Source organism: Hylobates moloch, unplaced genomic scaffold (assembly GCF_009828535.3).
Source record: "Hylobates moloch isolate HMO894 unplaced genomic scaffold, HMol_V3 SCAFFOLD_8, whole genome shotgun sequence".
Taxonomy (NCBI): domain Eukaryota; kingdom Metazoa; phylum Chordata; class Mammalia; order Primates; family Hylobatidae; genus Hylobates; species Hylobates moloch.
The window spans coordinates 98,753,951-98,769,753 of record NW_026652283.1 but is presented as its reverse complement, the minus strand read 5'-3'; the positions used below and the strand labels follow the sequence as shown (position 1 = coordinate 98,769,753).

The following is a 15,803-nucleotide window of genomic DNA, read 5'->3' as shown; positions in this document are numbered from 1 at the left end:
CCAGGTTTAGCTAAACCTTTCATCATTTTTCTACTTTAGAGCCCCATGCCAAGTAGAAAAGAAGTTGCAAAGATGTAATTATCACAAACCTTCATCTTGGATGAAAGATAACCTAGCTCTGACCCTTAGTTTGAGATTAGAAAGACTCTACCTAGGAGACAGCTGGTAAAGACTAAGGTATGTTGTACGAGGAATCAAGGTGTCTGGGTGACCAGGCTGTCTTTCTTCCCAATGGGGCTCATTTTCCTTCTATACAGTGACAAGAATTGGACTAAATAAGATTTCCACTATTTTCTCTTCTGAAACATTTCATTCTTTGTTATCCCTCAACTATTTTGTTACTAGAATAAATCATTGAAGTTGAGTTAGAAAATCTTTAGCTAATCAAAATAGAAAACTAACAAAAGTCATAACAGGTCAGAACTGAGAAATACCACAAACTTCCACTGGTGTTCATTGGAGATGAATACTATTAAAAAAAGAAAAGAAAAAAAACCATAGCTATTTTGAAAATTTCCTTCTACAGGTGTCTGAGCATACATCCTGACTAAATAGCATGTTTACTTCAGCTAGAGCTCACTCCTTCTTGCTAAATAAAAGGCTTACTTGGTTTTGGTGGTAATATTATTTCTCTTAATTATGGTATTTTCATTCTCCCCTTCCTCTGAATTGGTAAAAGTGTCTGTGAAAATTTTTCCTAAGGTAGAAAATTATGAAATGCTTTGCTATGCCTAGGAGAAGTAAAGCCTAAAGGAGCTTTCATATTTTTTGGGAAAAAAAAAAAGGAAACTTGTCTAGATATAATTAGTGTTCTGTTGCCTTTCAAATATTTCTCTACCACTTTTCTTAAAATATTCTCAGAAAAGACAGAATTTGCAACAGATTGGCAGTTTTTAGACTGCTGTTTTAGGCAGGGGAGTAGCTGCCGCAACCTATAATTGCATTTCTGTAGAGTTTGCAGACACTTGTTAGCATAGACTAGGAATCTTTCAACTTTTGCTTTGAGTGACTACCTTGTTACTACATATCGGATTTGCGTCTCATTCTCTAAAGCTCATAGTATTGGGGAAGAAAAAAAGACAATATGATATAATTTGTCCTTCAAGTATGTGAAAAGGAAAAAAATCTAATAATAACATTTTATATTCATTATTTTGGAATCCCTTAAATTATATCATTATAAAATAATCTAACAATCTCAATCCCCCTGGGCACTCTTACTTTTATTTTTATAATTTATATTGTTAGAATACATTTCTATTCTCTTAGGCCTTTGTTCATTCTACTTTCTCACTTCAGGAGCCTCATTCCTGCCTGAATATTACATTTTATGAGTTATTATATGCATCGAGGCCCAAATCTTGAGCTCCAGCATTCTGACCCTGAAAATGATGGTTTCCTATCATCTTCTGATAACAGCAACTGAAGATGTTCTAAACCTTGCCGCTCACAGGAGGTCTAGCATCACTGAGAATTTATTGGAAATGAGGATTGTGGGTCCTCTCCCTAGACCTACTACAACAGAATGTAGACAAGGTCCCCAGGTGATTCCTGTACACATAGCAGTTTGAAAAACACTGCAGTAATAGCATTAAAGCATGTTCCGAAGAGTAGCGAAATGATCTGCAATGGTTTTAGTGAATCACATCAGGCTTGTTTCTGTCAATAAAGAAGAGAATTCAAGGAAGAGTTGCACTTAGTTTTATGAGAGTCTTTTGACTCCTCCTAAGCTGTTTTAACTGTGTGGTAACTATTATAACATGCTAAAGCTAGCAGAAGACAGAAGGCACTGGTAGCAAGTCAACTAAATGAGTCAGTTTTTAACTAGTCTGTTTCGCCAGTCATCCTTCGTGAGTCTTTTATCCACTGATTGTCCATCCCTTGACCATGGTGAACTGTAGAACCCAAGGACCCATTTCTTTTTCTTTTCTTTTTTTTTGAGATAGAGTCTCACTCTGTTGCCCAGGCTGGAGTACAGTGGTGCAGTCTCGGCTCACTGCAACCTCTGCCTCCTGGGTTCAAGTGATTCTCCTGCTTCAGCCTCCTGAGTAGCTGGGATTACAGGTGTGTGTCACCACACTTGGCTAATTTTTTTTTTTTTTTTGTATTTTTAGTAGAGACGCGGTTTCACCATGTTGGTCAGGCTAGTCTCAAACTCCTGACCTCATGATCTGCCTGCCTCGGCCTCCCAAAGTGCTGGGATTACAGGCGTGAGCCATTGTGCCCAGCCCCAAGGACCCATTTCTATACTGAACTCACTGCATTAATCATGTTTACCTCATTAGGCATTTACTCACAGATTGCCTTGACATATGTAGGCCTTAATTCATTCTGGAGCTATTATACCTCAGCATTTCTTAAAATAGGTAGGATACAAAGTAGGTACCCAATAAGTTAATGATTCGATGACAGGTTTTCAGGAAGTGGTTTTACTTTTCAACATTTTTTAATCCTCTTCTGTCTTGAGGAACTTATTTGTCTGATGCTCAGTGAAGACTCAATAAATTTTTCTTGAATTGCTCAACATTTGTTTTAGACTGTTCTGAGAGTGCCACTGTAGCCTTTTTCATTGATTTGCTTCTTTATTTTAATATAATAAGGCAGCTTTTTGTGACTTAGTTACTTTTGTCTTCCAGAATTATGGGTCCCTGTCAGTTATTAATGCTCTTAAGTAACAGTAGCCACAATAACCAGTCCTTACAAGCAGTTTCTGATGTTTCTAAATAATTTTATTTTCTGACTTTTTTTTTTCTTTGCCTTTGACATCTGAACTATACTTGGCAAGAAAAAAAAACATAAAAACTTTCCATTGCAACTCATATCTCATGGTGCTTCCTGTTGCATCAAATCTTAAGTTATTCATCAGAAAAGTTACGCAAAACGCATAACCATTTGGTTTTATTTTTGCCCTTGAATTATGCTACCATAACACAAACCTGAACTCTTATTTTTGTCATCTGTAAAAATCACCTAATTGGTCTCTGCTTATGGACACCCTTTGTTCTTTCTCTGTCAATAACACAGGCATTGCCATCAGTTGAATCTCCCCCCGGATGGCATTTTGAATAGCTGGCCCCTGCTAGAAAGCCTTCCATGGATTTTAGGAATCCTAGATCATCACACGGCCTTCCCTTCCTCTTTGAGCATGGGGGCTGTCTCAGTGTCCCTTGGCTCCTAAGAGAGTGCCTTGTGCTGATGGGACACAGGACCAGTCTGATGACTACGTGCACAGATGAAGCCAAACCTCTTGCCCATCATCTATTCCACCCTTCACATCCCTCACACCCTGGTTCCACTGGAACCCAGCTGCCTCACACATCCTTTTTGCTTACAAATTTCCTAGCTTGTGACCATTCTCCACCACCTCCCCCAAGTTTTACCATTCTCTATTTGTGCCCTGCAACAGCTCCACCCTTTGAAATAATGCCTGGTCTAAATGTTACTTTTTCTATTGGGCCTTCCTTGATTATCCATCCCACTGCGATGCTTTTTCCTGCCCATAGCCTCTCTAACAAGCCTTGCATCCTCATTCAGATGACCTTGTTTGCCAAGCTACCTGTGTTGTCTCTGTGTGTTTTAAACTCTTACTAGCCAGGCGCAGTGGCTTATGCCTGTAATCCCAGCACTTTGGGAGGCCGAGGCGGGCGGATCACGAAGTCAGGACATCGAGACCATCCTGGCGAACACGGTGAAACCCTGTCTCTACTAAAACTACAAAAAATTAGCTGGGCGTGGTGGTAGGTGCCTGTAGTCCCAGCTACTTGGGAGGCTGAGGCAGGAGAATGGCCTGAACCTGGGAGGCGGAGCTTGCAGTGAGCCGAGATGGCGCCACTGCACTCCAGCCTAGGAGACAGAGCAAGACTCTGTCTCAAAACAAAACAAAACAAAACAAAACTCTTTTACTAGAATGAAAACTCTTTGAGGGAGAAACTTCTGTCTGATTTTGCCATAGCTCTTAGCACAGATTCTAATTCTGTTTATGTGTTGTGTTTGTTGCTGTTTGGAATTCATTGCTTTTAAAGGCCGAGGAAACTTGCTTTTAGATCCAAGGCTGAGAGTGCTATTTTTTTTTCTCCTAGATGGCTTTTCACCACGAAGTATAAATGTCAATGGCTTAAAGCCACCTGTAGCATTGTTTGACAGAACCGTAGGCTTATGGAAAATCTCGTATGATCTGCTTTGTGTAAATTATTCTTTACAGTGGAGACTTGCTCTGTCTGCAGTCTTTAGTTTCTGTGAATTTTGGGGAGCTGTGGTGTGTGGGTGTTAAGGTTGATTTTCCATCCATCACTGGCTCTGCCTTTGATTCATTTATTCTCTCATGTGTGAATCTTTTGCAGAAGGCTCAATGCATTATGACTATAGAGACCAGACAAAGTCATAAAGTAAATCACACCACCTGACGCATGACAATTTTTTTTGCCACTCCTGCCTTTCCTCTTTATGAATCATAGATAATCTCAGTCATTGGGATTGCTGGAATAGGGATGGCTGAAGGGGTCTTGGTAAAATGAAGAGTGCCTGAAGATACTCTTCTACCTACCTGAGGGTAAATAATCCCATATCGCAAAAGTGACCCCTGGTTGTACTTTTTGGAAAGCCCTGTTAAAATGACACATGCTAAGGAGACTTAAATATGAGGCCTTTCTTATGTGGGCGCTTAATAGGAGTGGGTTTCTAAGGATAGTCTTGAATTTGGCCTTCAGCCTTCTCCTCCGCCATAGTCCCCATCCATCCTGAATAAACATGCAGTCTAGGTGCCACAAGTAGTGTTCTCTTGTGCAAGCACAGCTTCCAGATGTGTTGCCCGCCTCCCTTTCAGCCAGATCATCACCCATGTAGCCCCTCCTCTATGGGAATTCTGGAGCTACCACTGACATCATAATATTACATAGATTTGGACTGGCAGTGCCCTACCTGCTCTATCTATAGAGGAAAAGGAGATGAAATAAGAATTTTAATATTCTTTCTTATTTTTTGAGACAGAGTTTGGCTCTTGTCACCCAGGCTGGAGTACAATGGCACGATCTCAGCTCACTGCAACCTCTGCCTCCTGGGTTCAAGTGATTCTCCTGCCTCAGCCTCCTGAGTAGCTGGGATTGTAGGTGCCCACTACCACACCTGGCTAATTTTTGTATTTTTAGTAGAGACAGAGTTTCGCCATGTTGGCCATGCTGCTCTCGAGCTTCTGACCTCAGGCGATCTACCCTCCTCGGCCTCCCAAAGTGCTGGGATTACAGGCATGACCCACTGCACCTGACCAGAATTTTAATATTCTGAAGTCTTAATATTCTGTGGCACTTACTGGAAATGGTTGAAATATAATGCTTTTAATTTAGCATGTCATTGGTTCACTCTCAAAACTACTGAAAAGCACTTATCTTTCAAGATTTTAATGATGCTGTTGGTGAGGACGTTTGTCGTTAGTAGATAATCACATTTATTCAGCACTTTACAAAGCATTTTCACAGACTCTGAGTATTGGTTGTTATCAGTTTATTACTTAGATGCCTGTGGTGTCTTTAGGGGACAGGAGGGAATATGTTAACTTCTTAAATAACTGCTGCAGCTGTAGTTAGCCCCCTATGAGCCAAGCCTACTGGCTTTGTTACTCCCAAGGTATAACTTATTTCATATATATAAGCAACTTGACTAAGTATTAGATGTCTGTGTAAGCCATTTTCTGTCAGTCGAAACAATTTTGTTCTTCCTTATGTCTTTCTTCAGAGGTACATCTTTAATAAGTTCTGGGAAGGGAAGTGAAAAACAATGCTCGACCTCTGATACAATGTACTGTTTTGATTATGGTCAGCACTTTAATAAAATTTATCATCAAGAAAGTCTTTGGAGCGAGCACCTGAAAAGCTTGGGAAAGTGATTGATATGGTGTCACTTTTCTTAAATTATCTTCCCATGTTGCTTAAGATGACCAGGGAGGCTAACTTCACTCTTGTGCTCTCTAAATTGAACTGTCCTGAAGTTTTAAGAAAATGAAGTGATCAGACTCAGCAGTTCAAGAATGTGTTGGTTGATAGCAGCCACTTAGACCTCAGATCACTATGGGTTTCTGTGTACTTTATTGGTGGTCACTAAGATGCAATGAAAGGTCCTGATTTTGTGAACATTTCTGCCCACACCCTTCTTTGGTGCATACCTTTTGGGAATATGTAAAATGTCTTTCATTGTTAAAATAGCTGTTAAATAATATTAAAGGCAAAAAAAAAAAAAGATAGTCATGAAAATAGTCATTTGCGTACTTCTTCAGGCAGATAGAAAACTAGTACCAGCCAGTACAATGGCTCAGGCCTGTAATCCCAGCAATTTGAGAGGCCAAGGCAGGCGGATCACGAGGTCAGGAGTTTGAGACCAGCCTGACCAACATGGTGAAACCCTGTCTTTACTAAAAATACAAAAATTAACTGGGAGTGGTGGCACACGCCTATAATCCCAGCTACTCAGGAGGCTGAGCCAGGAGAATCACTTGAACCCAGGAGACAGTGGTTGCAGTGATCCAATACTGCGCTGTTGCACTTGAGCCTGGGCGACAGAGCGAGACTTTGTCTCAAAAAAAAAAAGAAAGAAAAAGAAAAAGAGAAACTAGTACCAGGAAAACAGAAAAAAGAAGTGATTTGAATAATTTTAGTATGATTGAGACACATGGGTGAAAGAGCACCAGAGGGAAAAATGTCTAGTCTGATAACTTTGAAGAAAACATATTGACCGTGTCTAGTTATAATAATCTTTTAATAATCTCACAGTGATAGAAAGCTTCATTATTTTCAAAACAGTTTCACTTTCTTGTCATCTGTAATTTTAAAAACAACTCTCTGAGATGGATATAATTATCCTGTTTTACAGATGTGGAAATGGAGGCCCAGAAAGATGAAATCAGCTGCCCCAGCTGTAATAGGACTGCCCATCCACTGAGACATAGTAATGTATCATTAATTAATCTTTTCATCATTTTTCTATTTTTAGTCATTGTGCTCCCTCACTGCTTAATTTGTAAGTAAATCTAAGATAAAAATCTATAGTCTCCTCGTATTTTCATATTTTCATAGCTAAATTGTCAAAGAGGCGATGGCAGTGTAGTCATCAGGAGACTTGTTCTTGCCTCGAACATTAAAAGCCCTATTTAAGACTGGAGAATTTCTTCTTTGAGGGTTTTGTCCACCCATCATAAGAGATTTCAAACTATGTAATGAGTCATTTTACTTTTCCCCTTTTCTTATGGGGACAGATTCTCTTTTATACACCGTGTGGTCTGCCCTCTTGGAGGTTGTGTCACCATTGTCAATAGACAAATGCTGCCATGTATAAAAGGCTGTGCCAGTTCCTACAGGCCTGTAGTTTTGCCCTTCACTAGAACTTCAAGTTACTTAACCTAATCAGGAATATGGGCATCTTTACATAGGAAGTGCACTTCTTCATCATATAGACATAGAGGTCAGGTATTATTATCTTTGGCTTCCTTTCTCAGAAATTCTTAAACATGAATGTCTGAATAAACATACAGAGAAGAGGTTAGGCGCTGTGGCTCATACCTGTAATCCCAACACTTTGTGAGGCCAAGGCGGGTGGATCACCTGAGGTCAAGAGTTTAAGACCAGCCTGACCAACCTGGTGAAATCCTATTTCTACTAGAAAATACAAAAATTAGCTGGGCATGGTGGTGGGTGCCTGTAATCACAGCTACTCGGGAGGCTGAGGCAGGAGAATCGCTTGAACCCAGGAGGTGGAGGTTACAGTGAGCCGAGATCATGCCATTAGACTCCAGCCTGGACAACAGACCAAGATTCCATCTCAAAAAACAAACAAAATATAGAGAAGAACAGAAGAAGAACTGGTTTGAGTAGCAGAACACGACTCACACAGACATCTAATATTTAGTCAAATTGCTTTTATGTAAAAGAAGGTATACATTGAAGAGCAACAGAGCCTACCTGTATGGCTGACATTTTCAAAGAAAATGGCTAAGAATCACTTTGATGGCCAGACATGGTGGCTCACACCTGTAATCCCAGCTCCTTGGGAGGCCGAGGAGGGCAGATCACGAGGTTAAGAGATTGAGACCATCCTGGCCAACATGGTGAAACCCCGTCTCTACTAAAAATACAAAAATTAGCTGGGCATGGTGGCACGTGCGTCTAGTCCTGGCTATTCGGGAGGCTGAGGCAGGGGAATCACCTGAACCTAGGAGGCGGAGGTTGCAGTGAGTCGAGATTGTGCCACTGCACTCCAGCCTGGCGGCAGAGCAAGACTCTGTCTCAAAGGAAAAAAAAAAAAAAAAGAATCACTTTGATAAGCAGAAACTGTTTCACTTGCCATCATAGAAATCTAAGCTATACTTCTGCTTTTCTACTAGCTTTATATAAATGTTATTTTCCTTGCAACATAAAAGAAAAATTGAGTCATGTTGTTTTATTTAATTTTTGTTGAAGAACACATTAAATTAGCTCTCACACTGTGGTATGGACTTCTTTCTCTTTTCCACCAGTGTTCTTCAGGGTGATTTTTCCAGTGGGCTTGGTTAGGACTGTGTGGATCATTGTGATGCCTTGTTCTCAGTAGGGATTTTCCAGCAAAGATGAGCTTCATTAAACAATGACTGGGTTCATGAATTTATAATTGGAGTGATTTTCTTCAAACTGTAATAAATTTCAGTGTTACCTTTTTCTGAACGCCCTTTTTAAAAGGGATTCCATAGCAAGTCTTCTGGAATAATACCTTTTATGTAATTCTTTAAAAACTATAATTTTTACATACTGATTCCTGTTAAGGCCGATGCTATTGTATCAAGAAAAGACTCAAATTTTGAACATATTAAAAATAGTGTTTCTTCAGATCTGGTGGATAGGTGATGCTCAATATATATTTGTTTAATGGAATAAAAAAAGAAAAATATTAAAGATCCTAGGAAGAGAAATTAAGTTGCAGGGATATATTGTTTGTGTAATGTCTGTTTAGCATTGCAATTTTCTGAAGAGGAGGCTATCCACAACTGTTAATTCTGATGTAAGGAACTATTTCCCTTCTTAACTTCTTTGCTAGGTTATCTAAAGGGAGATATGTTTTCTCACATTTGTTTCCGTGAACTTTCTTTTAATGTTGCCTTGTAGGGTCAAAACTTTAGAAATACAGCTTTCTCAGGAAACTCGGTCCTCAGATCTTTCAGGCATTATCTTCCTTTAAGCTTATTGTCCCCTTGGGAATTGGCAAAAGATTCCCACCCTTTAAAAAGAGAGGAACTTGTAAAATCCACACTTAAAAATTAATCTAAAATTATTTTTCAGGAAGAATTTATACAATGGCAACTAAATGCCCTGCAGCCAATTATGTTTATGATTCCTGCCTCATCTCCAAATAGTATTAGAGTTTGAGTCATATGAGAAAATTAATTGGGTTGGGCTTGATTGTACATGCATACGTATATAATAATGTTCTGGTTATAATGCAGTTTGAAATTTTTCTAGTTACAGCTCAAGGCAAAGATGAGAAGCATCACCTATGGGCCTGACTGCCTCTGTCTAGTACTGCCATGCCCCATCTCTAACTACTACATTTTTTCCTATTGAGTTCTCCGGTCCATGTAGGATAAGTCCCTTCCTGAACTCAGTTTATTTTTCTAACCCTGGCTGCACGTTAGGATCACCTGCAAACTTCTAAAAGAATTCCAAAGCCTGAGCCAAGCACCTAGAAGTTCTGACTCATTGCCCTGGGGTAGGACTTTGGCATCATTATTGTTTTAAAAGATCCCCAGATGATTCCGATGTGGAACCATGTTGAGAAACACTAATCTAGCCTAACCCAGTGAGGTTACAAATGAAGAATTTCACCAGAGAGGTCAAAGTACTTGATTTCCCTCAGCAAAGAAATGCCATTTACTGGGTTCAAAACTCCCATCTGTTGACTTTAAATCCAGCAAAACAAATATGAGCAAGGTTTTAGAAAGTTTTGGAAACATCTGCAGAACAGAGCAAATACAGGCCTATCTAAAAGGATACCTCACAGTAAAGATGGTTAAAAACCAAAACCGGAGGAGGCAGAGCACTCTTGGTGGGGCTGGTAGTGGGGGGAATGGATGATTTTCCAAAAGAGAAAACACTTGACCTGGGTCTGAAAGGCTGGGTATGATTTAAAGCAGGCACTATTGTTCACTTGTTAGCCCCAGGGCCATGCTACTCCACTTCCTTCAAGGAAACAGAGGGAAGCCGCAAGTGCCTGCCTCAGGTGTGTGTCCACCCACCACGTAGAGGCAGTTCTTCAGCTCTGTCAGCCATGGCCAAAGCAGGCAGTATTTGAACCACCTTGGATCACTCCTGAGGGGCAGCATCAGACACCAGGCATCCTTTCAGATACCATTCTTGGAGTCTCTTCCCTCCATCACGTAAACCTCACAGCCAACAGTGAAGGCACTGAACTCCTTCCAGGGGCTGGGCAGGCTGTCTTGGGGATGCTCTTCTTGACCTTAAAATCCACGTGATAGATCTGGTAGGGAGGTAGAAATTTTGGTGGTAGGAAAGCCAGCAGTTATCAGGTCAAAGGGTTTCTGATAAAAGGAGTTATTGAGCAGAAAGGTAATCAGATTATGGGAGCCTTAAGTGCCAGTTTGGGCTAAATTCTCTGAGCCACCGGCAGATTGTAAGTAGGGGAATGACGTAATAAAACCACTGCAAAGCCAGGAGTTTGTGATTGGAAGATAGGAAATCCCTTTCTTTTTTCCCCATATGGGAAAAAAAATCTAAAGATGTATGGGGAAGCTCCTTAGAGTGCCAGGACTTTCAGCATCCCCCAATTTATCATTAGGTTCTGTCCAGACCTCGTTCCGCACACGGTAACCTAGGGACACCTCTGGAATAAGGTGTGACAAAAAAACAAGGAAATAAATTTATTAATTTCGGAAAATGCCTTCTTTTTCCTAGGCCTCACTCATAGACGTTTTCCTGAGAAGTCCCCACTTCAGGTTTCACAAAGAGATGCACCATCCTTTGGAATTCTGAAGAAACTCAATTTCAATTGAGCTGAGTCTCAGTGGCATGCATTTTATTACATCTAATGCCATTTTAATGTACTTGAAACTGGGGAGATGAGGGCAATTGGTACACATGTGTAAACCACTACAAAGAGTTCATCTGAGTGTAGAAGGTAGCCAGTAGCCTAAAAACCCTGTATTTTGGAGGTTGTTACTTCATAATCTCTATTATGAAATTGGGGAAAATTATGTAATTATCTCTCTAAGATGATCTTAGAACCACTGTTCAACAGAACTTTCTGCAGAGATGAAAATATCTTATACCTGGGCTGTGCTAAGGTTTAAGGACAGCACAGGTATAAGATATTTTCACCTTTGCAAGAAGTTCTATTGAACAGTGGGTCTAAGACCATCTTAGATGATACATGTGGCTTGAAATGTGGCAGGTGCAAATAAGGAACTGAATTTCAAATATAGATATATTTTTATTTCAGTTAACTTGAATTTAAATAGCCACAGGTGGTTTTGGGTATCATAATGAATAGGGCAGTTATAGAGCATCATTGAAGTTCCCATTCTTCTCAAGTCCCAAAGAGGTACATTCAGGTAATTTCTTAGCACCTATAATCACAGTGGGACAGATTAAATTACTTGTACCTTTCCATTCCTGTGCTTTGGAATTATAGGCTGTTTCTTTGTCCTGGAAACCAGATAGTCTAATGTTTGTGGAAATACTCCTTAGTAGTGCACTGTAATTATAATACTTTATTGTAGGAGGATGCAGCCAGGCCTTTTTTTTTTTTTTTTTTTCATCTATGTTTTTAGCTTTAATCTCAAAAGGATTATAAAAATAGTACTGCCTTGTGGGAGAAAAATATGCTTAAAGTCTATGAGCATGGAGTGGTAGGAATTATAAGCCATTAAACTTTTCCTGGAAATTCTGGGGAAAGGGAAGTTAAAGCAGCAGATAGAAGTCTCCTAGGAGAAAACTTGCCCTGAAGGGATGCTTTTAATTGGGTTCAGTATTTATCAGAAGAACCCTGCAAAAGCAGTTTCTCTGAAGGCATTTGGATTTTCCCCTGTGAATAAATTTCACCCACCTTTGTCACCTCTGTGCTGTATTCTCCTAGAAACTCACCTTTATTTGGCATGCTGTGACTTAAACCCTCCAAAACAAACAAACAAACAAAAAACCTTTGAAAAAGCCAGTGGTTTTTTTTTTTTTTTTTTTCTAAAATGTTAATTTCCTTTCTTTAGGCTTCTGTGGGCTTTGACTGGAAATTTAATCTGTGTGCCTGGGCTCTGCATTAGGTTTCAGTCATTGAAATTGGGCTTAATAAGAATTACTTGATACCTTAGGAGTCAGACGAGCCTTACTTTTATCTTGGGCTCAGGGATTTGCATTTTGAGAGGCTGTGCCAGCTGACTTGAGCCTTTACAGGTTTCAGCTTGTTGCAAACCTAGTTGGGTCCATTTCTCTCACTTCTGAGACCTTTTGCTGCTGCCATTCATAGCTAACATGTTTTCCATGGAACACTACTCCTTGTCCCTAATTGTCTTCTCTCCCTACCTCAGCAGTGACACTACAGACACCCAGTCATTTAATACTAGACTCATTCCTTAAGAAGTTGGGATAGAACTTTAATTACACAAGGCATCCAAGCCAGCAGTCAGGGCCCTTTCCAGTGCGATTACTTTTCCAGCTCTGCCCTGCTTCTCCTTCCAGTTCCTTCTGGGCCTTCGTTTTCAGATCTCCTCGGAAGCTGAGGAATGCAGGTCCTTTTGAATTTCTTTAGATCAGTGTTGTCCTATAGGACTTTCTGCAATGATGAAAGTATCCTGTCTATTCCTGAGCACATGTGGCTATTAAGCACTTGAAAATCGCTGGTCTGACTTGGAACTGAATATATGATTTCATTTAACTTTAGTTAATTTAAATTTATAAATCCATGTGTCCTCATGGCTACTGTGTAGCTCTAGATTATGCCCTTGACTTTTGAACAGTGTGTCTTGGGAGAATTCTCTTGGCTCTGGCCCTCCACTTTCATGAACCAGCTCCTCCCAGGGGGGAAAGAAGAACTCTCTTTGACTTCAAAACTGACTTCCTTTTATTGCTAATTTAGACAGGCTAAGCCTTGAGCTTAAAACTCTTCACCAACTGTTTATACCCTCCATACCTGGCTTCAACATGTCCTTTTTTCTCTGTGACTATATCCTTATTCTTTATCCAGCAACAGCAAATATGCATTAATTTTCTGCAGATAAGAAGGTTTCCTTTGGAACTTAAGGATGAGGTATGAAACTTGGCTTCGGAGGACTTAGGAATAGGAAAGCTATCACCAAGTGTTTATAGAGTACCAACCACCATGTGCCAGCCAATGTTTGAGATTTGGGGGATACAGAATGAATTAAAGTCCATGTGTACAAGCTAATAAGATTCTATCAACATGTCAGCAGATAAGTACAGCACGAGGGTCTGAGAACAATGGTAGATGCTTGTAATTTTAGAAGCGGTTGTCAAGAATGGCATCTTTGATAAAGTGATATTTGAGTGGTAATTGGTATGAAATCGGGATGAAGAAGGCAGATCTCTGGGTTAAGCTCATTCTAGTTGGAGGAAACAGCAAGTACAGTGTCCTAAAAACAGACTGTGCTTGTCATTTCCTCCCCTCCTCCCCCATGGTTTCTCATTTTTGCTTCTCTTTCTAAGAGTTACATTTATAGGCATACATTTTTACACTGGACATCACAAGAAATTGAGCCAGTTCACAACTCCACTGGTGCTGGTAAAAAGATTATGCTAAGATGGATAAAAGACTATGAAACATAGTCAAAATGCACTTCTCAGTCACCTCTGGCCATACGATTTTACACATCTGGGTTCTCACCCCAGAATGAGATAGGATTAATAGATAAGATTCAGTGTGGGGCAAATTTAAGGTGTCAGAGTTAGGTACATACTAGAACTTTCATAAAGAGTTGTCTTAAGAAATAGAAAGCATTATAATTTGACTTCTTAGCCAAAGGTCATTCAAAACATTTCAAAGTTTAGATCACTTATTCCATTTTTATCTCTAGTACCAAATGTTATTTCAGCACACAAATGTGGTCATTCCCCATGGATGGAAGGAGGCAGCTGTGTTCCAGAACTCTGTTGGAGGATTGCACCTTGAAGACTGTGTGCATGATTCTCATTTTCCATCTTAAAATCACTGCTGGAATCTATCTTGACTTTTCCACAGCCCATTGACAATTGTCATTATGTAAATACTGTCCTTTTTTCTCACCAACTACTGTGGCTGATGTCTCCCCTCCAAAATTTATGTTGAAACTTAATCCCCATTATGGTGGTATCAAGAGTTGGAGATTTGGGGGAAATGAGTAAGTCATGAGTGGATTAGTCCCACATAAAAGGGCTGGAGGTAACCAGCCTGGGTCCTCTTGGTGTTCCATTTTCTGCTATGTGATGACACAGTACTGATCCTCTCTAGAGGACACAGCAACAAGGCGCCATCTCGGAAGCAGGAAAGGGGGCTCTCACGAGACATCAGAACTGCCAGTGCCTTGATTTTGGACTTGTCAGCCTCTAGAACTGTGAAAAATTTGTGTCCTTTATAAATTACCCAGTCTCACATATTTTGTTATGGCAGCCAAACAGACTAAGTTACCAACCTTAGTGGGATTGGTAGGACTTGGAAGGGAGTAGACTTTTTTTTTTTTTTTAATACAGAGTCTTGCTCTGTTGTGAGGCTGGAGTGTAGTGGCACAATCTAGGCTCTCTGCAACCTCTGTCTCCTGGGTTCAAGCGATTCTCCTGCCTCAGCCTCCTGAGTAGCTGGGACTACAGGCACGCGCCATCATGCCCTAGCTAATTTTTGTATTTTTAGTAGAGACGGGGTTTCACCATGTTGGTCAGGATGGTCTCGATTTCTTGACCTCGTGATTCACTCACCTCGGCCTCCCAAAGTGCTGGGATTACAGGCATGAGCCACCATGCCGGGCCGGGAGTAGATATTTTAATCACAGGAGGTAGCATCATAAAAGTTGCAGCTACTCACCACAAGAGAGACCTTTATGCTGTTTACTGCAAATAGCATCAAGGTCATGACAGCAATGAGTAATGCCCAGGAAAGGCGAAGATCAACCTTACACTTTTTCATCTAAGTGCACTGTGAGAAAACAAGCAAAATTGCCCAGTTTAAGGGCAGATTCTCAGATTTTGTTTCAAATTTCCTGCCCTTTGTTGTCCTTTCTAGAAGCCTTAACAATACTTGAAACTTATTTCTTTTTTTTTTTTTTTTTTTTACTTCCTCTGCTTGAAAAACATGAAGGGGGAAGTTTCAAAGTGTTTGGTGTTATCTTAGAAACCAAAGTGAATCTGAATGTGTCTTTCTGTCCTTTTTGTGTCGTTTTTCAAAATGAAAGGGATCTTTAAGTTCATCATGTCCAACCCATTTGACTGGTTGGAGAACAGGCACAGAGAGTGGTTGGGTAATTGCCCTTGAACTCAAAGCCAGCTCATGGTCGATTCAGAGCCTTCTCCACTGCAACCTGCTGCCATTCCCAGCATGGTGAATTCTCCTCCAGTAGAAGTCATATAGCAATGTTTTATAATTAACTTTTACATGAGCAAATGAGCTCAAGGAGAGAAGATTAAGGAATATTGCTTTCCATATATCTGGATGGCCCAGAACACTTTTTAACTAGGTACTTAAAAATCTAATACAATTGTTGTTGCCCATATTCTTCTGTAATTCTTTCATCAGCTGTGAATGAAAGTACACCAGTTTTATTTCCTTGAAAAATAAGCCAAACATGATTTTATTTCAAT

General features: G+C 40.1%; 1 protein-coding gene across 4 annotated transcripts in view; it reads left to right on the top strand.

Moving 5' to 3' along the window:
• Window positions 1-15,803, top strand: part of TGFBR2 (transforming growth factor beta receptor 2) — an 87,292-nt gene that overhangs the window by 9,569 nt on the left and 61,920 nt on the right. For 2 of the 4 annotated variants that reach the window (XM_032162232.2, XM_058443170.1), the window contains exon 2: window positions 6,859-6,933. The exons of the other annotated variants lie outside the window; for them this stretch is intronic. In XM_032162232.2, the coding sequence (XP_032018123.1) occupies window positions 6,859-6,933 (75 nt within the window). The remainder of the gene's footprint in view (window positions 1-6,858; window positions 6,934-15,803) is intronic. 4 annotated transcript variants of the gene reach the window in all.